A 24,920-nucleotide genomic window follows, 5' to 3' on the forward strand; every position below is an offset into this window, starting at 1 on the left:
AGATCATATTTGAAACAACGACAAAAACTATTGTGATCACATAGTACGTAAATAAGTATATAAATCTTTTCATATTTTTGGAATTTTTAAATTATCACATAAATTCATGTATATACATATAAAAATTAATTTTTAAATTGCTTAAACCCCAAATACAAAAAAAAAATCTCTGATTAACTCCAAGCCTCATCATATCGATAATTTCACACAAAAATAGGGATAAAAACAATCATTTTTTCAAATGTTTTACCTAAATTCGGAATAGGTCATCCTACGTTTGATTTCTTGCAAGCACTTGCACGTTTATATTTATTTAAGAAGACAGTTCTTATAAAGATTTAGTTAAATATTGACGATCCCACTATGGGATTTCCACATTTTATTTCTCGAAAGCACTTGCATGTTGGTAATTTATTCTAAAAAATCATTGTGTTCTTTTATGAGGATTATAACTTTTAAAAACTTTACGAAACTCTATTTAAAAAATGCAGCTTTCATATGATTATATTTTGCTACCTAAATTTATTTCTGAATATTTTTACCAAAATAAATTGTTTCTTCGATAATAGACAGGAGAGGAAAAAGGAAAGACAAATTGCTTGACAATAATGCTTGAGAAAAGGCAATTAAATCCCAAAAAAAAAAAAAAAAAACCATTTATTTTGGAAAACAATTTCTTTAGTTCAATATGTGAATTACTGTGTTTTTTTGGTCCTATTTTAGAAAAAACACAACAATTAAAATATAAAACATGTCATAGGAAACAAACAATTTTATTTTTTTCTGCAACCAAATCCAAATACTGGTAAGAAATAAGACGATTCTTGAAATTTTACAAAAAAGTAAGACAGTAAGAGGTGTGTGATGTATCTTGTATTTACCGTAGAAAATTGTTTCTGATTTTGCTTGACGTCACATTACACAGGCCTCATCAATTTGTTACATCTAGGCAATTCGAAGACAATTACCCAAATATGACACGTAGAACGTAGATCATATTTGTGACAATGATAAAAACTATTGTGATCACATAGTACGTAATAAGTATATCAATCTTTTCATATTGCACATAAAAATGTTTGTATCCTGGCATCTTTAAAAATGAAATTGTTTACATGCTTACCTACTTTCAATTTGCATCTTGTTGATATTCCGGATCTCCTCCTTCAAAATGGCCCTATTTTTCTTTGATAGTTTGGCAAGACTTTTTAAGAACATTTATAAGTTTATTACGAACATTATCATACCATTAACTTCTTTCCGTATTACTGCACCGTTAATTAGTACTAATGGAGACTTTTGGGATCATCTCCAATGCAAGGCAACCGTTTTCTCTTTAATACCATTCTTGGGCATATTAACATATGTTGAATGAAAGGAAAACATGCAAAGAAAAAAAATACTACTATTATTCAACTGGCAACAAAGGGTTTATCAATGGAATTATAGATCATTGACTTTATTAGGGAACATAAATGTTTAATTATATAGAAAATTCATGAGATGATTTTTGGACTTTTTAAATTATCACATTAATCTATATATAATATAAAGCTAGACATAGACAAGGTGATGTGGTACCTCTCTATGGCCTTCATTTCTATTTATCTATTTTCTCCTTTTTTGGCATTTTTTCTTCCTCCATCCTATTAGCAAAAAAAAAAAAAAAAAAAAAAACCTAAAATTCCATATCTCTAATTAAACTAAATAATTAATACACCCCTTTTTATTCATGATTGTTGTCTTTTTCATCTACTCATCTGTTTTCTCATCATCTCTTCGTTCATGGGTCAAAAACAAATCAGTTAACTAAAATATCCCAATAAAAAAAAAGTTACAAAATTAATTCATATAGAAACAATACCAAAATGTTAACTTTATTTTTTAAAACACTTAGTGTTTTTTTTCCATACTTTCTGTTGGTGTCACGAAACGTCAATATTTTATATTCCGATATTCATAATGTCAATACATCAAGGATGTAGACGTTCGGATAGTCATTTTGTAGTGTCAAAAAGCAAAAAAAAATTGGAGCCGTTATGCTTCTAATTTTCAAAAAAATTTTCTCCGTAAGTTATGACCATCTAAAGTTTGACCACTTTACAACTAATTTTTCTCCCTATATTTTTTAGAATTATATTTATATTCTCTTTAACACCTCTCTTAAAAATAATACACCCTAAAGTTTTCAAATAAAACTTATGTACCTTTTCAACCCCTAAAAATGACTATCCGAACGTCTACGTATCCTTGATGTATTTTACATTATTTTATTTAAATTGATATATTATGTATTTATATAAAATATTGACGTTTTGGAGTCTTGACATACCCACTAATCGTTAGTCAAAGTATGGAAAAAACACTAAGTGTTTAAAAAATAAAGTTTGGCCAATTTTTTTTTTGCTTTTTACTTTAAAACGCACAATTTCACCGCGCTAAAGGTAGTTTTGTAACTTTTTTTTTTATTATATTTTGGTTCAAATTATTTTGTACGCAAGCGCAATGAGAACTTAAGAAGAAGAGGAGAAGACTATCTAATGACAACAAATGTCATTCGAAAATGAAAAGGGGGTGACTCATTCACGCACTAATTTAGTGCGTGAAAGGCCAAATTGTTATTTTTGGGTAGCTTAATTTTTTTACGCACGAAAGTGAATCCTATTTATGTGCTTTTTTTTTTCGTGTTCAACTTTTTTTTTTTTGTACTATTTTTGGATTTTTTTTGGCATTTTTTCTTCCTCCATCCTATTAGTTTAGATTATATTAAAAAACCTAAAAGCCATATCTCTAATTAAACTGATAATTAATACATATTCATGATTATGCTTTTTCATCTACTCATCCGTTTTTCTCATCATCTCTTCCGTTCATGGGTCAACAACTAGTTAATTTCCCATTAAGCTTAACAATTAATTCATATTAATGTTTATACGTTTTAGTCTTCTTCCATATCTGTAGGTTCACCTCAAATTTTCCATTCATATGTCCTGCTGTGCTTCAGTTTTGTAGTGTCAGCTTATTATGCCTTCTAATTTTCACAGTTTTTTTGTTTCCTCTCTCTTTCCCTCTCTGTATACTTATGTATGATAAAGTCTATGTAGTTTAAATGGTTGTTTGATTTATTTTCAATTATTTTATTTAAATTGATATATTATGTATTTTGTGCAGGAAGACATAGAAGCCAAAAGGAATTTGTTTGATTTTTACCTTGCATATTCATTGTATTTCGTTTTTTAATTACTTTGTATGGTCACAATTTGTTCGTAGATTAGTAATTGAATATTTCATTTTTTGAACTTATTTGTTTGTTATTAGCATATTCAAAATTTCTTTACGGGCAAAGGTAAGCCAATGTTTTGGTTGAACACTTTACCCTTTTGAGTATTATAATTATATTTATTCAACATTTACTACAAAAATTTATTTTGTGCGATGCCATCTACATCGAAGAGCTCGGTACATTCAGTAGTATCTACCTCAATATTGGATGCATTTCGCATAAGGTAATTATATACTCTCTAAATTCTTACTTCTTAATTATTTTTACGATTAGCTTACTTATTTTTTCATTAATATAAGATATATTTAATTATTAGCATATTAATTTCTTCGTAAATGTATTGATGTCTTTCACAATATATTGAGCGTTATGCTGAGATTGATACTGTTATAACAATTCTTTTTGTAAATCTGAATCAGCTAATGAAATTAGAATTGATGCAGTACAAGTGATTCCCTCTTTGTTTTCTGATTTTGTATTCGTAGGATTGGGAAGTAAAGATTTTAATTTCATTCCAGACTCAATGATATGTTATATAGTTTTAACATTAATCATTATATAGGGTGGACCAGTGTGATGCTTGATCTCAACACTAAGTGCATCGTTTTGTTGCAATTTCCAGATAAACTTTTTCTTTATTATTTGAATTTGTGCTAATTGTGAAATTTATTCTCTTAGTGTAAAGTTGGTTGGTTTGAAGCTATGAATGACATTTTCTAGCCAAATATATTTTGATGTTACTTTAATCAGATTTATCATGTGATTTTAAACTTAATCTTTTGAGTTAAAATTTTGCTTAGCTTATATTGCAAAGTAGAGATCAGAAAAATGGTAGTTGTTGACATGTCTAAGGCAGCAAGGGAGTTGCTATTTCATACAACAGGTAAATGTGAGAATAGCATGTCTAATTGATTTAATAAAGTTTTTAAGTTTGTTTCCTTTTTTGTTGGTTTTGCTCTCTCTCTCTCTCTCTCTCTCTCTTTTTTTGCTTACCTTATTTTAGAAATCTCAAAAAACCTCGACATACTATTACTAGAAGTACTACTTGTAATAATTAGTAGAACAACATGAAAATTACAACACTAATTTTTTTTTTGATAATTATTTACTTCTAATATTACTAATTAACATTAGTATAGTTTACTATAATAAATTTTGTTTATCAACAAAATTAACTCGGAAAGGAAGCAAAGAATGTGTTACATAATTTTTGTTTCTCAGTGTAAGGGCGTTGATCAGAATTTTGCCTCATAAAACTATAAAATTTATGCGCGGGTTGGTTAACTAGTTCAAATAAAAGCGCTAAAAGGCAAAAAAAGGAGGTAAAAGATAAATAAGAATGCTGGACATAGAGAGGTGCCACATCACCTTGTCTATGCCTAGCTTTATATTATATATAGATTCTACACCTGAGTATTTAAAGGACTTTGTTGATTAGATCATTTTGCCTAATGCCTCTACATTCTTCACTGGGACAAAGACACAAATGGACATTCGGGTGAAACTATTGAGCTTTTTCAAAATAATATCATTTTGTAGCCAATTTTCAACTAATTCCAGCATATGTATAGAAATTGTACCATTGTTGTATAGAAAATGTATCACTACTGTATATGTATAGAAAATATATCACACGTATAAAAATTGTATCATTGTTGTATAGAATATGTATCCCTACAATATGTGTATAGAAAATGTATCATTGTTGTATAATGTGTATAATAAATGTATAATCAACGTATACTCATTAATTATACACATATTATACATGTTTTGGAGATATTTTATATTACTTATATTTCAAACACACACACACGTCTCCCCCACTCGAAACTCAACACCTGTATCTCTCTCTCTCTCTCTCTCTCTACTTCACCTCTTCTTCTGCTCATTTCTCCCATTTTTTCTCTCAACTTTAACAATGAATCTTCAGGCTTTTTGAAGGGTTTTTATGAAACGAAGGGAGTAAGAGCTAAGCCCAAACCCAGTTGATCCTAACTATATAGATGTTAATGAGTTTTTTGCCATGGGAAACGGCGTAGGAAAGCGAAGTGTCTATTTCTTTAAGCAAGCAGTGTTGGCGGCGGCGATAGAAAAGTGGGAGAGAGAGTAGAGTGAAATTTTAGTTTTTAGTTAGAGCTTATCTTTATTTTGGGCCGAGGGGTCATTTCGGGACATTTGCTTAAAATAGGGCCTTTTTGGGCCTTTTCTTTTTGTTGGTAGCTACACCATGTCCCTTTCCCATGGCTAGTAAAAAATGATTCATTTTTTTGCGCGGATTGTCCTTCAAAGGCACTGGTCTTTAATTTTTTCCCCTCAAATTATTGGTCTATAATTTTTGCCTTTCGCCTAAAAACTCATGGCTTCCGGGTTCGAACTCCCGCTCAGTCAATTTTTTTTTTTAAAAAAATTACAAGGCAGAGTTTTAGATTCAAACTCTACCTTATGCCTAAAGGCAAACTCTGCGTTATAAGGTCGAGTTTTGTAGGCAAATTCTGTCTTGTGAAATCCACACTCTGCCTTGTAATTTTTTTATTTTTTTTAAATTTTTGACTGAGGGGGTTCGAACCAGGAATCCATGGGTTTTTAGGCGAAGGGCAAAAATTAAAGACTAGCAATTTAAGGGGAAAAATTAAAGACCACCCCCGAATAAGGACAATCGTGCAAATTGCCCAAAATGATTTGGCTGAATTTGGGCCGCACACATCAAAACTCAAGTTTCTGTTAATCGGACCAGTACTCTATGTTTAGATTATTTTTGATAAGTGATATAATAGATAATGCTTTAGGGAGGGTGTTGTTATACAAAAAAAATTCATATTCGTAGTTCACCATTATTACTTTAACATAACTCGTAAGGTTATTTTTTATGCTTTTAAGTCGTGTTTGTTGAATAACGCAATATCTAGGTTGGTGTGATATATATCGCACCAAAAATACTATTGCTCTTTACAAAATCACATGTAGAACCCACTCTTTGCTTTTCAACTAGATGCGAGGAGATATTCGTGACGGGAACAAACATAAAATTTATAGTAAAACAAACACGCGCGCACACACGCACGACACAACACATTCACGAATCGCTCGTGAAATATTGTGTGTATATTGTTTGTTGATGACCTATAATCGCTTGTGGGAATCGAATTACAACCATTTCTACACCCATCAAAGAAACTGAGGCCAAATAGTGATAGGCCCTAACAGGGACCGATGTTTAGGTTAGGTGGTGATAAATTGCCAAATCCATGTTCCAAAAGGCTTGAAATTGACATAGTAAAACTTGACCAAAGAATCCCTTGCAGGGTTGCACCTCCAAAATGCAAACTTAGGTTAGGAGGTGATTTACGCAAATATTTCCTTTTTAGGTCACTATTTAGATTTTATCACGCTTTCTAAAAATTGCGTAAGCTCTTGGGACTGATAAAATATTAGATTGTTTTCCAATATCTACAAAATTTAATATCGTAGTCGAAAGTTTCTCATAAGATTTTGCTGGGGGGATTTAGACCTTAACTTAAAAGGTCCATAAATTATAAAAGTAATTAAAAAAAAGAATCATTTACTTACTAAACAATGATCCTAAAAAAGGAAAACCTGTGAGAATATCTGTTGGTCAATTGTTGAATACACGTTCTGGAGGGGCTTAATTTGACTATAGTTGAATCAAGGGCAATTTACACAAACGACTACACTTTGGGTTTTTTTTTTTTTTTTTTACCGGCATAGCTATACTTTTGCTAATTGCATTTCGTAGCTACAGTAACGAGTATTCAAATTCGGTTGTATTTCGTTGTATTCAATTCGGTTATATTCATTCGTAACTACATTTATGTTGTATTCAACTTATTGCATTTAAATTCGGTTGTATTCAAACAACATAAATGCAAAAAAACACATGAATATTTAGCTATATTCAAAATTCACTATATTCATTCGTATACAAAAAAATCTCCTTCAAAATACAGGCGAAAAATACATAAAGAAACATTGTATTTTACACTAAAAAAAATGATTACACTCAATATACACTTAGATCTGAGATACAAGAAATAAAATACACTCGAATTTGAGATATAAGAAATAAAATACACTTCAAATTCACTGCATTAATTTGTATACAAAAAGATCTCCTAAAATACACTTTAGATCTTTGACGAAGTACAATACAACACACTATATTTTTCGGTCAGATTTGGACAATAAGGTGTATTTTTCGGTCAAATCTGGGCCTTACTGACTTACTCCTTTTCCGCTTGGTGTGTGGCGGCGGCGGTTAGAACTTGCTGGAGAAGATGGAGAGGAAGACCATGACTCTGCCATTGACGAAAAAGACGACGTCATATCCATTCAAATCAACACAGATCCACACAAAAATCAAACGAACTGTTAACAATCCAAAACCCTAGGGTTACGAAATGGACATGTAGATACACGATATACAATAAGTATACGTGTATATATGTGTGTGTATGACTACAACGGTGGTGTTTCGACGGTGTTTAAGGGTGGCTCGATAGCGACGGCGGTTAGACTCGCCGAAGAAGATGGAGAGGAATATAGAACCCGAAGTTAGAGAGAGAGAGAGACCATATGGTAAGGGAAGAGACTAGATGTTAGAGAGGGAGATAGAGAGAGAGGAGAAGAGGGTTCCAGATGTTAGAACGAGAGAAAGAGGAGGAGAGAGTTATGTATTAGTTACCTTATGTAATTGAAATACAACATATAACTACCAGATATAATTAAAATAAAGTGTAGTTACTAAATATAAATACCACTTATATGTTCTCTACCCCAAGTAAAATTACCTTGAATCAAATTGGGATAAAATAAGAGAACTTGAACAAATAAGTCTGTTGTAATGTGGAAATATATACTTGGGCCTTTTCTAGTGAGCCCAGTTCTCAACTGCTGGAGAGTCAATGATTTGATTGGGTCATTCACGCAAATGCCCTATTTCAGGGGTGGTCTTTAATTGCCTCTCAAATCTTTGCTCTTTAATTTTGGGAAAACATCATTGAATACCTCTAAAATATAAAATATTTACCCACCTCATGCTCCTTCTAAAATAATTTCGCTTCTACTCCCACCGACTGGAAATATTTACCCGACATACCCCTCGACAAAATTCCTTTCTCCGTGATACCATCACTCTATATTTATATATTACAATAGTATCATGGAGGACTAAAAGAAGGACTGAAGCAGTCCTCCATGATACCATCTCAGTATAATTATACACTATGATGGTACCATGGGTCCTCAGGAGTATCTTATTGAAGGACTAAAGGACTGTCCTTCATGGTACCATCACGATATATGTATATGAGATGATGGTATCATAGAGGTTTTTTTGTTGAGAAAAGTGTGTCTTTTTTAATAAATGAACATGATCATCCATAATATCATCTCAGTTTATAAATATACTGAGATGGTATCATGGAAGACTAAGAGAAGGATTGGAGCATCTTCCATGATACCATCTCAGTATATTTATATACCTTGATGGTATCATCGAGGACTAAGAGAAGGACTGAAACATCTTTCATGATACCATCTCAGTATATTTATATACCATGTTGGTATAATAAATAGGGGGCATCTCGGGTAAATATTTTTGATTTTTTCTGGGGGTATGGGCAAGTAACGATTTTGGTTTGAGGGGTATGCATGATCTTTCCCCTTTCATTTTTGCCATTCGATACTTTAAGTGGCCGAAAATATCCCTGAGATTTTGGATTTGAGGCCCAACAGAGTATATAAAAAAAAAATCGCAAGGCAGAATTTTCTAGCAAATTATGCCTATTCGAACAGAAGTTATGCCTGTAGTATTCCAGCAGAGTAAAAAAAAAAAAAATCGTATGGCAAGATTTCAGAGCAAACTATGCCTATTCAAGATAAAGTTATGCCTTAAGGCATAGTTATATAGAAATTAAGTTATCATACAGAACTAAGGCATAGTTTCTATATATAAGAGTTATGCCTTAAGGCAGAACTTTACCCTTGTCCGGCATAGTTCTGTAGGATACTACAGAAGTTATGCCTTAAGGCATAATTTGCTACGAAATTCTGCCTTGTGATTTTTTTTTTTTTTTTTTACTCTGCTGGTTCGAACCCGAATCTCTGGTTTCATAGATGCGCGAAGAAGGATACTTTGACCCACAAATTTTCATTAAATGAGAAAGTAGGGGCAAACATTAAAGACCACCGATTTGAGGGGCAAAAATTAAAGACCAGTCCATATGAAGGGCAATCCGCACAATTCTTTGGATTTGAACTGCTTTGGGCCAAAGACCAATGAATACATAATCGATAATAATCCCACGTATTCTGGACTAGCTGATAATGAAATATGAGTTAGCAGTTTAGCACTAGAGCAAAATGATCTTTATGATCAGGAAATTACGCCTAATGACTTTGAAAAACTTTGATCTCCACTTGTCTCATGGGCTCACTTTTATGGTCAAAAGTCAAAACTTGTTGAACTTGAAGTTTTGTCCATAGGGCAAGCGAGGATAATTTTTTACTCTGTTTTATATAATGTGGTAATGACATAACCTTGATATTAATTCCTTCATGAGCGACTTAACTGGTTTCACTAGTGGAGCCTACAATTCTAACAAGGGGATTAAAAAAATACCACGTTACAATTCTAACAAGGAAATTCAACAAGTTATATGTATACATAATTTTTCTTCTTTTACCTATGTTCGCGATGAATTTTGCTAGCGTAAAAATAAATAATTGCAATCATAAAACAAATATAAGAAAAAGTTATTTTATTGATTAGTTTGTGAGTACAACTCTGGATGTATCCATTGATTCTAATCTCCGTGTTGTTCGCCTTGATTCGAGGGCCAATGTAGTGTATTTCTCGAATGAAGGATGGACTTGTGTTGATATGTTGAATCTTAGAGGAACTTTGAGCAGCACTTTGGGTTGTTCTTGAGGGAAGACATCTCTTGAACTCTCCTTCTTGTTGAAGACCTTTGGAGAAGACTTATATAGGTGTCGTTGCGCTCCTTTGCCTCCAGTTAAGATGTTGTGCAACTTTCAAGATGTCAAGATGTCTACAAAATGAGATATGTGACCCCTTTATATAGGTGTGAGTTAGAGCTTGGGGGTATTTTGGTCTCTAAGTAATTCTAGCGGGCCTTGAGCTTGAAAGAACATAGATTGGGTCTTTATATTTTGCCCTTCATTTATGCCTTCTTTAATTTTTGCCCCCGCCGCTTTGTTTAATGAATATTTTTTGACGAAATTACCCTTATCCCATTAAAACCCTTTCTATTTCGGTAGCTTGCCCTTTTCTTTTCTTTTTTTGCTTCTTCGTTCCTCATCCGTGTTTTGTGTCCGTGTTATACGTTCTAAAATTTAGGTACGAATTTGGATATTTTGCTCGTTTCAATATTTGTTTTTATGTTGAATTGATATCTTTGTCTTCGTCGTTTTTTATATTTAATTTATCCTTTTAGATTTAAAATTATAGTATTTTTGTTACATTGTCTATGATTTTTTGAACTTTAGTTTCGTTACCCATGTATATATTCGGTTTTTTGAATGTCGTATTATGAATGTCGTAATATGTTTTAGTTAATTTTGATATGCGTTTTGGTTTTCTCTTTGTTGAATCTTTGAAGTTTTGTACGTGAGCCAGCTGTTTTATGTTGTTGCTGTTGTTTTTGTTTAATAATCTAGGTTTTGTGAAGAATGTGTTTGTCTGAGGCAACGTATGCCGGGTCCGGCAGAGTTGTTGCTTTTTGAAACTGAAGTTATGCCGGTTCCGGCATAAAGTTATGCTTGTTCCGGCATAACTTCATGAATTAAGTTAATTTATGTGTGTCTTGGTTTTTTGGTGTTGTATTGTTAATAATTTTGGTTTTTATGCAATCTTTATGTGTTTTGGTGTTGTTTTGTTAATAATGTTGGCCTTTTATGCAATCTTATGTGTTTTGGTTGTTTCTTCTATTATGCAGGTATTTGTGTACCAGTCTAGGGGCTGATTTTTTTATCATGGTATATGTTAATTATTTTCATTCTCATTTTTGGTTTATTCTTATGTAAACTCTTGGTTTCTGTTGACATTAATTTTTTCTTTTATAGGAGGAACATCCCTTGGTTAAGTTTGAACATTGGGTTGAAGGAGGTGGCATGTGGAGTGGTGATTTTCATTTTCGGAGTTTGATTTTGTCCTTTTTGAGTGTCTCTCAATTGGAGTTGTTGAAAAAGGGTGTGTTTGGATAGTTTATGGATTTGGTTGATGTCCTTTGAGTGATAGTATTTTCCATTGCTTGATCTTATCGCAACTTTCATCTAGTAATGATAGTGCGTTAAAGTTTAAGATTTTTGATCGCGTGTGTGTATTTGATTCCGAGTCTTTCCGTCTTATTCTTGGGTTGGATTCTTGTGTTGGCGATTTTAGTGTTGTGTCTAGCAGACCAAATAGATTGTTGAGACTTTATTTTCCAAATCAGGATAGAATAAGGTTGTGTGATCTCAGGAGTTTTTTACAGATCAAGTCAAGTAATCGTACTAGTGGTTTTTGGGAAAGATCTAGTGATCTTTGTTAGACTTGCTGAGGTCTATATATTGGAGAGGGTTTTGTTGGGTCGTAACGAGAAATGTGTTGTTAAAGGTCATCTAATGAAGATAATTGATGATGACAATCTTCGAGTGTCTTATCCTTGGGGTTCTCTTAGTTTTAATTGGCTGGTACGGTCGATTCGTGGTTGTGTGAAGACTTTCAAGAGCATGCCATCTACACGTTATATGATTAGTGGTTTCCCTTACGCTTTAAATGTGTGTGTTTGAAGTTTTCCCTATCTTTCGAGGGTTTTCAAGTTTTCATGGTCTGAAGTCTCCTCGTATGTTGTCTTGGGGTCCTTCAAAGCAAGTTGATTATAAAGTTATTACTGATAATTTCTTCCATGCTGAAAAAGTATGTGTTTCCCTTTTGTTGATGCTTCTTTTTCTTGGTTCTTTTTCCCTCTTGTTATTTTTTGTGTTTTTGTCTAATTGATGCGTTTATATTGTGTTATAGCGATTCAAGAAATTTATTGTCCATCTCTGTTGTTGTTGGTACGGAACAAGAGATCGCTGGATTATCCAGTTGCACTTAAATTTCCTGATGATTCAGGCCCTTGTTCTTCCCGTGCGGTTTTTCCATCTGAAGTTACTTCTCAAATAGTTGATGTAAGTTGTACTTTGCCTTTTGTGTTTTTGGTTGTTTAACTGAATTCTGAGTTAGAGGCCTTGTGGTAGAGTATTTTAGTAGGTGACATTTTTGTAGTCTTTTCTGTTTTGGTTATGGAAATTAAAGTTTATGCCCCTTGGGGCATACTTTTTGGTTTTGCAAACGTAGAATCGCCTTCTGAATTAGGCATACATTTCTCCTTTCATATTTCGATTCGCCCCTACCGGCATCTTTGTTCTCATTTTGAGACTTATTTTAGTAGGTAAAACTTAAAATACATCTTCCTAGGCATACATTTCTCCTTTCATATTAGAGTTACGCTCGCTACCGGCAAACTCGTTTTCATTTTCGAGCTTAAGTTCCGCCGGTCCGGCATACTTATTCAACATTAATTTAATGACATCAAAAGTAATGTGTTGTTTTATTGATCCGTTATACGGGGTGTTTTGTCTAGTGTGAAGAATCAACTTGATGATGAACGATCTACAATTGTCAATCAAGTAAACGTATGGCTTTTTATTTTTTTAGAGGCCTTCGGTAGAGTATTTTAGTAGGTGACATTTTTGTAGTCTTTTCGTTTTGGTTATGGAAATTAAAGTTTATGCCCCTTGGGGCATACTTTTTGGTTTTGCAAACGTAGAATCCGCTTCCTTCCGCATACATTTCTCCTTTCATATTTCTTCTGCCCCTACCGGCATACTGTTCTCATTTTGAGACTTATTTTACTAGGTAACACATTTTGCAGTCTTCTCTGTTTTGGTTTTGGAAATGAAAGTTTATGCCCCTTGAGGCATATTTTTTGGTTTTGCAAACTTAAAATCTGCCCCTTCGCATACATTTCTCCTTTCATATTAGAGTTCTGCCTCTACCGGCAAACCGTTTCAGATTTCATTTTCGAGCTTAAGTTAACTTTCTCGGTCCGGCATACTTATTCAACATTAATTTAATGACATCAAAAGTAATGTGTTGTTTTATTGATCCGTTATACGGGGTGTTTTGTCTAGTGTGAAGAATCAACTTGATGATGAACGATCTACAATTGTCAATCAAGTAAACGTATGGCTTTTTATTTTTTTATTTTTGAGTTTGTTAATATGATATGTATACTTTGCATGCTTGCATTCGTTGTTTTTGTTTATTCTCATTTTCTTTTCTTCTTTGTTTAATTTTTTTTTTTTCGTTGTTTTGTAGTCTTTGGATAGCCGTTTCGAAGAATTGGATAAAAATTTTGTTGGTGCGATTAAGGTTTGTGGATAGCTTAGTTCGTGTACATGATGAAACAAAGTCATGTGTAGCGACTTCGAAAGTGCTAAAAGAACTTGTTTGGAAAGTAGACTTGACGAGTTTGGAAAGTAAATTTGATATTGTGATGCATTGTGTTGAAAGTTTAGTTCGATCGCATAGCGAAAACAAATCTTGTAAAGCTTGTGCATCCGGTAAAAGACAACCGATTTGGGTTATTCGATGAATGATGAGGTGAAGTTCCAAGATTTGCGGGAATCTTGTAAAGCAAGGTTTACAAAAAATGAGACGTCTCCCATGCTCGATATGCTCGTGATCTTCCGTTTCTTCATCAAGTCAATGTTCCGTCGATAAAACTCAGACTCTTTCTCAGTTTGAAAAGGAATTTGTGAAAGAAAATGAAGACCGAGCAAAAAAAGAAGCACTTAAAGAAATTGCTGCAATTAATAATGCTTTTCAATGCGGAGATTATGTGTTTTCTTCTAATGAAGCATCACAAAATGTAAATGAAGTAGCAGCTGCTGTTGAAGATAGTAGAAAACGTCCGAGATGCGAAGATGAAAACAAAGAAGATGATGGTTATCCTAATTGGTGTTTGGTTACACCAAGCAGTACTCCAGTTGAGAAACGGTTGAGTTCTGCTGTTGAAGATGTATACTGTCTTTGCAGAAGAGTTAGGAAAGTGAATTGATTTTTTTGTAGTTATTTATGGCAAGTGTTATGTTATTGTGTCTCCCCCTTTTTCGAATGATGTATATGTAAATTGGTCTTTCATTTCGTACATATAATGAAGTTTCACTTTTTCAAACCGTGCTCTATTGTAGTACGCATTTAAGGCATACTTTTGCCATTTTTGTGAACAGATTTTCTGCCCTTCCGCATACTTCTAAGATGGAAGTCTTGTTTTTCCTAAAAATGAAAAAGATAATTAAAAAGTGACAGTTACATCTCGAATAAGTGCGACAGTTACTTCCAATTAATACATTTGTTTTTAAAAAAAATAAAAATGGAAACAAAAACTGAAAAATTCTTTGTATTTTTGTCAATAGTTGCGACAGTTACTCCAATTTAAATTTGAGTAGCTGTTTTTGGTTTTAAAAAAAAAAAAAAAATCCAATTGAAATCCAAAGAGCTCAATATGCAAAAGTCAAGCCAAATAATATTGCCGCCTCCGGCATAAGTTTGCCCGTTGTGAACAGATATTCTGCCCCTTCCGGCATACTTCTAAGATGGAAGTTACTGTTTTTCCTAAAAATGAAAAAGATAATTAAAAAGTGACAGTTACATCTCGAATAAGTGCGACAGTTACTTCCAATTAATACATTTGTTTTTAAAAAAAATAAAAATGGAAAGAAAAACTGAAAAATTCTTTGTATTTTTGTCAATAGTTGCGACATTACTCAATTTAAATTTGAGTACATTTTTTTTGGTTTTAAAAAAAAAAAAAAATCCAATTGAAATCCAAAGAGCTCAATATGCAAAAGTCAAGCCAAATAATATTGCCTCCTCCGCATAAGTTTGCCCGTTGGTCGTGAAGTTCCGCCCTTCCGCTGCATCTTTGCTAAATTCGTAGTAATGCTTTTTTTTTTTTTTTAATTTCTAGAAATAAAAAAAGATAACTAAAAAGTGACTCTTATTCCAAATATCTCTAATAGGTATTGCTAAATTTACTTCCAATTGAAAATGTATTAATTCTTTTTTTTTTTTTTTTTTTAAATGGAAAAAAAGAAAAAACTGAAAACTCTTTGTATTTTTGTCAATAATTGAAACAGTTATGCCCACAAGGGCAAACTTTTATTCCTGACACACTTACATTATGCCTCTTTCGGCATAACTTTTGTCACGTGGTTAGCACGTGTACAGTTTTAAATTTTTTTTTTTGGTTTAATATATATTTGCCCGCTCTTCCTGTAATTTACTTTTTATTTTCGTTTGTTCACTTTAAAGCTGAAGAAGGCAGTTGCTTTGTGACGTTTCCGTATCATCTTTATCAGTTTTTTCATTGATTTCTCTTCGTGGGGTTTCAATACCATCTGTAAGTTATTAGTTACCATTTTATTACTTGTTGATAAGTTATTTCCTTCAATTGTTGGTGTCTCTATTTTATTTGAATAGGGTTTTGTGTTTTTTTTTTTTTTTCTTTTACGTTTTTCTTAATGCATTAATGAAAACCTCCTCTACCTTCATCCAAATAAAATCAAATGCTCGCAATGCTTATTCCAATTAGAGGATTGACTAAAATCGGACTGATTTATACTTCTACATAAACTAGAACTTTTGCCTTCTCCGGCATACTTTTTATGAAATTGGTTCAAAACATTGCCGTTAACGGCATACTCTACTCTTTTGTAAATTGAACTTTTGCCTCCTCCGGCATAATGAATTTTTGTTTTGCTGATGATAATGCAGTAACTGGACTAATTTATACTTCTACATAAACCAGAACTTTTGCCTTCTCCGGCATACTTGTTATGAAATTGGTTCAAACACATTGCCGTTAACGGCATAATCTACTCTTTTGTAAATTGAACTTTTGCCTCCTCCGGCATACTTGTTCTAAATTTGCAAAGTCAAAACTTTACCTTAATTCAAGTTTAAATCGATAAGCATTACTCGATTTAAATTGAATTTACTATAATTACAATTTCAAGTAAATAAGCATTGTATACTAATTTAATTAAGGTATAAAGTAGTTAAAATCGTAACAAAGCATTAAATCCAATCGATTCTATTTTTCGAATAATTTTATAGTGCGTAATGTTCAATACGAGCCGTATGTCATTGCGTTTCTTAATAATCGGGTCGTAGAAGATGATCTTTTTCAAATATTAACCATCTAAACTCCATAAAATCGTTAAATTGAGTTGAATTAAGATTTGTACCTTTTATCGATATTGTAGCAAGAAAATCAATGGAGAAATCGCTTGAAACAACGATTTGAATAATTGAGAAATACAGTTTGGGAACGAAGTTGGGGTCAAGTTAACGATAGAAGGATTTGAGTTGTTGTGTTTTATATGTAACGGTTAGGGGTAGTAATGTCTTTTTACTATGTTAGTTTTGCTCGGAAGGGCAATAATTAAAGACCACCATTTTGAGGGGCAAAATCTAAAGACCAGCCCAAAAGAGGGGCATTCGCGCCAATTGCCCATTTGGATTTCATTCAAGTCATGTATTTTTTGACTTAAATAATTAATCCGACTTTATTAACCAAAATTTGACTTGGTCAACATGTTAATAACTTAGAATCTAATCCAAATTTTATATGGATTAATTCAATTAAAATTTCGATGTTTACAACCTATATGCGTAGTACAATTTTCTGGGAGAGGATTCAACTGAATTCCTTCACCATACATATATAGCTTCACAGTTACTAGCTGATTCAGCATTGATTTCACATCGACACATGCGCTCACATAAACACATAAATTTAATTTGGCAAGTAATCAAGATTCGGAAGGATTCCAACTGTTATACTATCATTAGTATGTTTAAAAGTGTCAAAACAACGGTTTTAATCTATTGGCATGATTCATGTTGTTACCTCAAAAGATTTAATTTGGATTTTAAGTGAGCTCCTATTTAATATAATGTTTGTGTTTAATGTGCTCTTATACAGGATTAGGGATTGATAATTTACACCAAATATTCTTGCAATTTCACGTCTCAATTATTAGAGGAACTAGTGGTATCTGAAAGGAAAATTTTTCATAGATTAAAGAGATTCAATAACCTATATATAATTAAACAATTAGTGATATCTCAAAAGGGAGTGTCCCTTATTGTTTAAGAAAGATATACAAAATGACTCGATTTCTCCTTTTGCGCGAGAATCAGGCGCAAGGCCTGATCCTAGTCACCTTTTGGGAAAATTAAATTTTTACATATATTAATATTTATTATTTTATTTTCTTGCACTAGCCGTATTGTGCATTTTCATTAATCTTTATAATATCACACTCTAAATCACCAATTAAACTATATTTGGATATTCTATCATCATTAAGGTGATACTAGTACGTTGAAAATAATACAATTCGTTGTAAGTTTGCTGAATTCGAGCCACCTAAATAATTTGCTAGTACTATGCTGCACAATTAATTAGTTACAACGAATGTTTTAAAGGACGAGACATAAGGAGGACTACGCATCAACATGCACGTTAAGGAAATTAATCAGAACAATATTTCTTAGTTTTTTTGTTTTGAATACAGCTCTTATAAAAATTGTTATGACCCTAATACTGTAACAATTATTTGTTTTTTCTCGTGAATTAGAAATTTCTAGTAATTAAAGAGATTATTTTCAAATTTCAAACAAACTCTAGTGATCCAATCGATCATGTTATCTTCTGATCAAATACAAATATTCTAAGAATTCTGCTTGTACATAAACTTTACTTTATGATTATCAACAACAAAAAATCAAATATTGGATAAACTAAAACACTCTCCTGAACCAAATGAGTCTCTTGCTTGACAACCCTATAAATACCCCACCACACCAACCTTCATATTTCATCTTAAGAGTGCGAAAAAACAGTTCTTTACTATATTAACCATGGCCAAGAAAACTAGCCGTGTTACTTTTGTCATTTGCATTTTCCTACTTATTGTGAACTTATGTTTTGCAAGTGAGAAAACTGATTCATCCTCACATGATGAAAGTGCAACTACACATGCTAATGATAAGGGACTAGATTGGTACCATCCATGGTTCCATCCTCATCCTCCAATGCCCGCTCATGGATTTCCTCATCGTCCATGGCCATTCGTTCATCCTCCAATGCCAGCTGGCGGTTTTCATCGTTATCCATGGCTACATCCACATCCATGGCCATTCGTTCATCCTCCTATGCCAGCTGGTGGTTTTCATCCTCATCCATGGATACATCCTCGGCCATGGCCATTCATTCATCCTAGGTTTCCTTATCCATGGGCTCACCATCATCCATGGCCATTCATGCATCCACCAGTTCCATCTCCACCTAAGGGAGACAATGGAAGGAAGAATTAATGAAGTGATGGATCAATATCTTATTGATCACATAATTAATTATCTTTAGGTTAATTAATAAAGTATCTTTAAGATGCATAGTCTACGGTAGTTAGTTTAGTTTCTATGAATTTTCAAGTAGTTTCCGTTCGTAGGAATATTGTTTGGTTCGGCTTATCATGAAATAAAATCTGAATTTTTCATTTCTATATGAATTGTTCTCCACTTTCTACTACTCCCTCCCTTAATACCATTTTATGTGACATTTCTGGTTTTAATTTGACTAATCTTTGAAAGCTAAATTAGATTAGATCAACTCTATACAAAATTATAATTTGGATATTTAATAACTATATGAAAAGTATTAAGTTGCAATTTTTCTAATTTCAATATGATGAAAGAATATATTTTAAAATGTAGGTCAAAGTTCACATAATTTAAATCTAGATAAGTGAAAAATACCACATAAATTGGGACAAAAATATTACTAATGTGTTTTTCTATGTAAGACTCTCATAAATATTATTATATTTAAGCATTCAAGGACAAAGAGTTTTTCTAATGTTAAATCCAAATATGTATGTGTACAGTGTACAAGTAATATGTAAGAGTCGCTGATTATGGTAATGGTGCCTCTAAAGTTCAATTTTTCGAATAACGATTTAGAAAATGCAGACTAGATATATACGAAGAGGTGCAATTCCAATTGAATATGCAACTAGCACTCTGCAGCTGACTCTTATGCAGCTACACGTTTCTAGCTTTTGTATATAGTTATGATGAAATTAGTGAATAAGACATACTCCACAAACTTCATTATAACTATAGTGAATTAGTGGATACCTTAATCTCTTATTTTCTTTATCTTAAACTATAGCTGCGCAAGATTTTGTTTTTCCTGTGATGTAATGTTTGATGTTATCCTTAATCTATTGGATCCACGGTCTCTCAAATTTAGCACAACATTTCATGTTGGCATCTATAATTATCATAATATTTATTTGACGCTTCAAATTGCAAACTGTGCCTATTAAACACATTTCTCCATTTATATATGCTTAAAACAAGTGAGGTACACGCCTGATGGTGTTGTGTTAAAGAGTGAAAATCCCATATTAAGTGTGAGGAAAGTCACATTCAGCCAAAAAAAAAAAAAAAAAAGGAGTCTATTTGATCATTAGCGCATAGTAGTTAAATATATACAATTGACACTTCTTGTTAAGATAAAAGGCTATACATGAATTTCGCCTAAAATAAAACCAATGTGCACATTAACTGATTTTTAAAACTTTTCAAAGTGTTAATTACACAACTTTTATCCATGAAGAAAGGAACACACCACTAAATATATATTAACTAGCAGTTAAAAACTGTAAACAACACGTTAAAGAAATTAAATAGAACCATATTTATTAAATGTTTATTCTGAAATTCAACATTTATATAAAGCTTCTACAACCCCCATACACACCGTAAACAATTACTTGGCGTCTGTTAAAATTTAAGCCCATGCATCATGCAAGTTTATCGGCTTCATGAATTTTATTAAATACTGCAGAATATATTTAATACCAAAGTACCCTCTCCATCTGTTAATAATTTTTAATGTGGCTGCTTCAGAAATTCCCTAGCAATCTTTCCATTAGCACCATTAGGATAAAATCCACCGGGCAGGTGTTCATTCCCAGAGTTGTAGACGATCCTCAGAATCTCAGAAGGTGTTCTTTTGTAAGAAAGAGAATTAAAATCAGCTGATAATACGTTACTTATTGTCCGATTTTCTGCTCCGAGTTGTGGTGGAACGAATATGCCTTCATCTTTGTTTCCACACTTTGCTAATTTGTTTCTTAGTTTTGATATACGAGATGTGAAATGAGCTACTGTGTGTTTGTAAGGGAAAACAAATTGTGTTTCTCAACAAGACATTCCGATAATCGCGTTGTCCTGATTCAACACCCAACAGTCCTGCCAAAAGCTACCAAAAAAAAACAAAAAAGTATCATGCATAATAAACTATTTTTTATCGCTAAGTGTTGATTTGACAAATATAAGCTACTTGATTTCATCCCATTTTATCTGTCACTTTACTAGAAAAATTGTTGCTTTAAAATATCAAGGAGGCATTAATTTTTTTCCTTCAATTTCTCTCTTACTTTCTCATGAATTCAAAAAGGCACATAATCCTTAATTACTCATTTATATTTAAGAAAAAAATAAGAATAATTGAGTTAAATAGTTTTATAATTAATTCTATCAAATAATTTTTTTATACAATTACATGTGAGAAAATATTACTCCTTTGTTCCACTTTATGTGACACTAATACTACTTGGAGAGTCAAATAATTTTTTTTTTAACTATAATCTTTTCATATGTCTTTTAAATATTTTGAATTGTAAATTATTTACTTACCCTTTTGGTCTCATAGCCGTTGATATTGGGATTGGTACCAACATAACCAACTAATCCAACATATGGTATTACATAGCAGGATAACATGTAACTCAAGCTGTCTCTGTACGGATCAAATGGAGGTATCAATTTGTGTCCAAATGCTTCGTCAAATAGCTTTTCAAAATTTTTAGCACTAAGATCCAATAACGGTCTTGGAAAAACACCTACTGTCGAGTTAAGTGCCCTGCAAAACAACAAACACAAATAAAAACATAAACAGAAGGACCTAGAAATCAAGTGTTTCACAGTATCTTCACATATATTCTCAAATTGTTAAATATACCGATGCAAAAGAATTTATTCTATCAGTGTAATATAACCCGCTGTAGTAGCTTGATTGCCTTAATTTTTATACTAATAGTAGTGGAAATATTATTTACACTACCAATATATAACTTATTCGACCAAAAGTTAATTGCCATGTTATCAGGTTACTATTATAATTAGCAGCACTAATAGTTATTATAGATATTTGCATATAATTGTCTTGTAAGCAGCCTGTTTATATAAATAGTTTACACCATCATTACATAAAACTCAACACCATTTTTTTGGTAATTAGCTCCACTTATAATTGAACATCATACATAGTTATCATTTAGGTGATCTTAGATATGATAATATTATACTGTCAATATATAGAAGTTAAACATACTAACAAAAATGCAAAACAAAAACACTTTTAGCCCTAACAACTCTTGTTATATACAGACAAAAGGGAGAAATTAATTAGAAAAATGAACCTTAGATGACCAACTTCTTGATTAGCAAACTCCGTAATAATATTCTTCGTAAGTGGATCAAGATTTGCTTTTCGGGCACCAATAGGAGGAGGCCCACCCATAGCTAATTTTGGTGCTACTACATCAAGACCATGTCCATAAGTAGCCCATAAGAAATATTCAGCTTCCAAGAACTCCAAGTTCACTGGAAATTGCATCTTGTCTATATCTTCTTTGTCCACTGCCACTCCCTTCTCTGGGTAGCCTGATGGACAGGTATTTATTGCATGTGAAAATGACACACAGAAAATTTCACTAAGGACCATGTAAATGATTAAGAAACAGGCGGAGGCTGATACAAAAGCCATATTTAATTTGATATTGCTAATTAAGCTAATGTAGAACAAGTAAGGTTTTTTTGTTTTTTTGAAGTGTGTATGTATGTGCATTTTGGTTCAATATATAAGATTCTTAGGTTCCAAGTTGAAAGCTTATTCGGGAAACCTCTCTCCCCAGCCCTATGTCCCTACCCCTTTGATTTGATTTGTGAGATTATGTATTAAAGACAGTGATTTAGTGATAATGGTATACTATATGAGTACACGTACATATAGTAATATTTCCTCATAATTATTATTAGATGGATTGCTATCACACACACAACTGCTCCTTGTCACCAATAGTAATATTTTTATGATTTTACCACCAAATCAACTCTACTACCAAATTCCAAGTTGAAAGCTTATTCGGGAAACCTCTCTCCCCCAGCCCTATGTCTAGGAGTGGACGTTCGATTCTTCGGTTCGGTTTTTTCAAATTTCGGTTCGGCTATTTCGATTTCGGTTTTTTGTAGGTAAACTCTGAACACCGAACCAAACTATTTTGGTTCGGTTCTTTCGGTTTCGATTTTTTGAAGTTCGGTTCGGTTCGGTTTCGGTTTTTTCAAATTTTTTTTATATGATATTAGAAGCGATTCCATTTACACTAATTCATATTCTCAAAAGCAATAAGACATAAAACTGATAAATTGAAATCAAAATCAAACAAAAAGCGTACACAAGAACAGAAAATCATAACCATGATATAGGATTACTAGATGTTATATACATACAGTAAGAATAATTAAGGAAAAACACATAAAGGACATACATTAATCCTAAAGATACACCCTAGTCACCTTCCTTTGTTAAGGATATTACAATTGGGTTTTTTTTTTGCTTAAACTTAATGGGCCTGGACTATTTTAATTTTTTTGAGTAATGTATTAAACTTCGGTTTAAAGTTCGAATCTGAGCAGCTTCAATTATTGTTTAAAAAAAAAATCGATTTAAATTGAAATACCGAAGAACCGAACTCTAAAAACTGAACACCGAACCAAACATCGCAGTTTCTGAAAACGTAAACCGAAAAATTGAATTAATTCGGTTCAGTCTGATTTTTCGGTATTTATGCCGAGTCCTACCTATGTCCCTACCCCTTTGATTTGACTTGTGGGATTATCTACTAAAGATAGTGATTTAGTGATAATGGTATATACTATAATACACGTACAGAAAAGGGCCAAAAATACCCTAAAGGTATGAGAAATGGCTTACAAATACCCTCCATTCAATTATTGGTTCAAAAATACCCTTAACCTATTATTTTGGCTCAAAAATACCCTTCAAACTAACCCTCAACTAACCCCCAAATCTGATGGTTTTTTCCTATTTAAAAAAGCCACATGTCTTATTATGATTGGTCACATATATTATTTAATTTAAGAAAATAAACTAACCCACTTTTAAATCACAATCCGCTTATCCGTTTAATCGCTGATGAGTCTGGCGGATATGAAAGAGAAATTAGCGAAATCTTGAAAGGACGGTTGACGGAGAGAGGCTTGAATGCTCCGCGAATTTCGACCTTTGGCATTGGTGGGCTTAGCCTTTCTTTTACATTTCTGAATGACATTCTCTCCCTTGCTTCTACAGCAATTTTCAACACGATGTATTAGTATATTCATGTGCTTAATTATACATCAGTTGGGTCATTTATTGCCAAACAACAGTGCTTACAAGAAACAGGTCAGATAAATGGGTTAGCGGGTTTGGGTGTATAAGTGGGCGGTTTATTTTTAAAATTAAATAATATATGTAATCAATCATAATAAGATATATGGCTTTTTTAAATAGGAAAAATCATCAGATTTGGGGATTAGTTGAGAGGTATTTTTGAGCCACAATAATAGATTAAGGGTATTACACGTACATATAGTAATATTTCCTCATAATTAATTATTAGATGATTGCTATCACACACGCAACTGCTGCTTGTCACCAAGAGTAATATTTTTTGATTTTACCATCAAATCAACTCTACTACTACCACTATTTTTTGATTTTTACCATCAAATCAATATTTTTAATATTGATTTTTTGACTTGTGAGATGATGTACTACAGTGATTAGTGATAATGGGTATACACGTACATATACTAATATTTAGTCATAATTGTTATCATATTATTAAATGATTATCACACACACAACTGCTCCTTGTCACCCAAGAGCAATATTTTTTCATTTTACCATTCACAAATCAACTCTACTACCACTAAACCTCTTACCAACTGGAGACTAAATTCAACAAACAACACTTGATTTTCGTTTACCTGTAAGTACCCCCACCAGTAGCTGAGCTGGCAGGTCAGCGTCCCTCATGTCTTATAAGGGGTGGATCTTTTATGTTCCTAACCGATGTGGTACTGTGTTTCTCTACTATCCTCATTTCTTTCCTTATTTGCATTTTTTAAGTCTTATTTTGTATCAAATTAAAATTTCCACGATCCAAATTAAAACTAAACAATTCAAGTAAGAGAAAGTAGAATAAATTATGACTATGCTAGTTTAACTCTCTGTTATTTTTCAATTTACATTGGCATAATAAACTCCTTTTCAATATAAAATATATCTTCGTTATACACAACGCAGTTTTCAAAAGTGCTACACCAATTCTAACAAAGAATACAAGATTAACCTTTTTAAGG

General features: G+C 32.4%; 1 protein-coding gene and 1 long non-coding RNA gene across 2 annotated transcripts; both read right to left on the minus strand.

Annotated features, from left to right (window-relative positions):
- Nucleotides 1–18,319: 18,319 nt before the first annotated feature.
- Nucleotides 18,320–18,876, minus strand: LOC132062695 (uncharacterized). The gene is made up of 2 exons (XR_009416232.1): nucleotides 18,544–18,876; nucleotides 18,320–18,474 (listed from the first exon to the last, which is right to left on the minus strand). It is a non-coding gene; the product is annotated as an uncharacterized LOC132062695 (long non-coding RNA).
- A 1,404-nt stretch (nucleotides 18,877–20,280) lies between these two features.
- On the minus strand, nucleotides 20,281–22,375 carry LOC132062114 (ferritin-like catalase Nec2). The gene is made up of 3 exons (XM_059454754.1): nucleotides 21,914–22,375; nucleotides 21,125–21,354; nucleotides 20,281–20,629 (listed from the first exon to the last, which is right to left on the minus strand). Exons 1-3 carry the CDS (start codon nucleotides 22,339–22,341, stop codon nucleotides 20,319–20,321), a joined length of 969 nt encoding a protein of 322 aa, XP_059310737.1. The 5' UTR covers nucleotides 22,342–22,375; the 3' UTR covers nucleotides 20,281–20,318.
- Nucleotides 22,376–24,920: the final 2,545 nt, after the last annotated feature.

This window comes from Lycium ferocissimum, chromosome 7 (assembly GCF_029784015.1).
Source record: "Lycium ferocissimum isolate CSIRO_LF1 chromosome 7, AGI_CSIRO_Lferr_CH_V1, whole genome shotgun sequence".
In the NCBI taxonomy this organism is placed as follows: domain Eukaryota; kingdom Viridiplantae; phylum Streptophyta; class Magnoliopsida; order Solanales; family Solanaceae; genus Lycium; species Lycium ferocissimum.

Bases quoted from the DNA above. Each gene is read 5' to 3' on its own strand.
- LOC132062114 (XM_059454754.1), bottom strand. From the start codon at position 22,341: ATGCACATACATACACACTTCAAAAAAACAAAAAAACCTTACTTGTTC. The intron at 21,355-21,913 runs GTTCATTTTTCT...GTTGTTTTGCAG, and splicing joins CAAGAAGTTGGTCATCTAAG to GGCACTTAACTCGACAGTAG. The intron at 20,630-21,124 runs GTAAATAATTTA...TGTCTTGTTGAG, and splicing joins CTATGAGACCAAAAGGGTAA to AAACACAATTTGTTTTCCCT.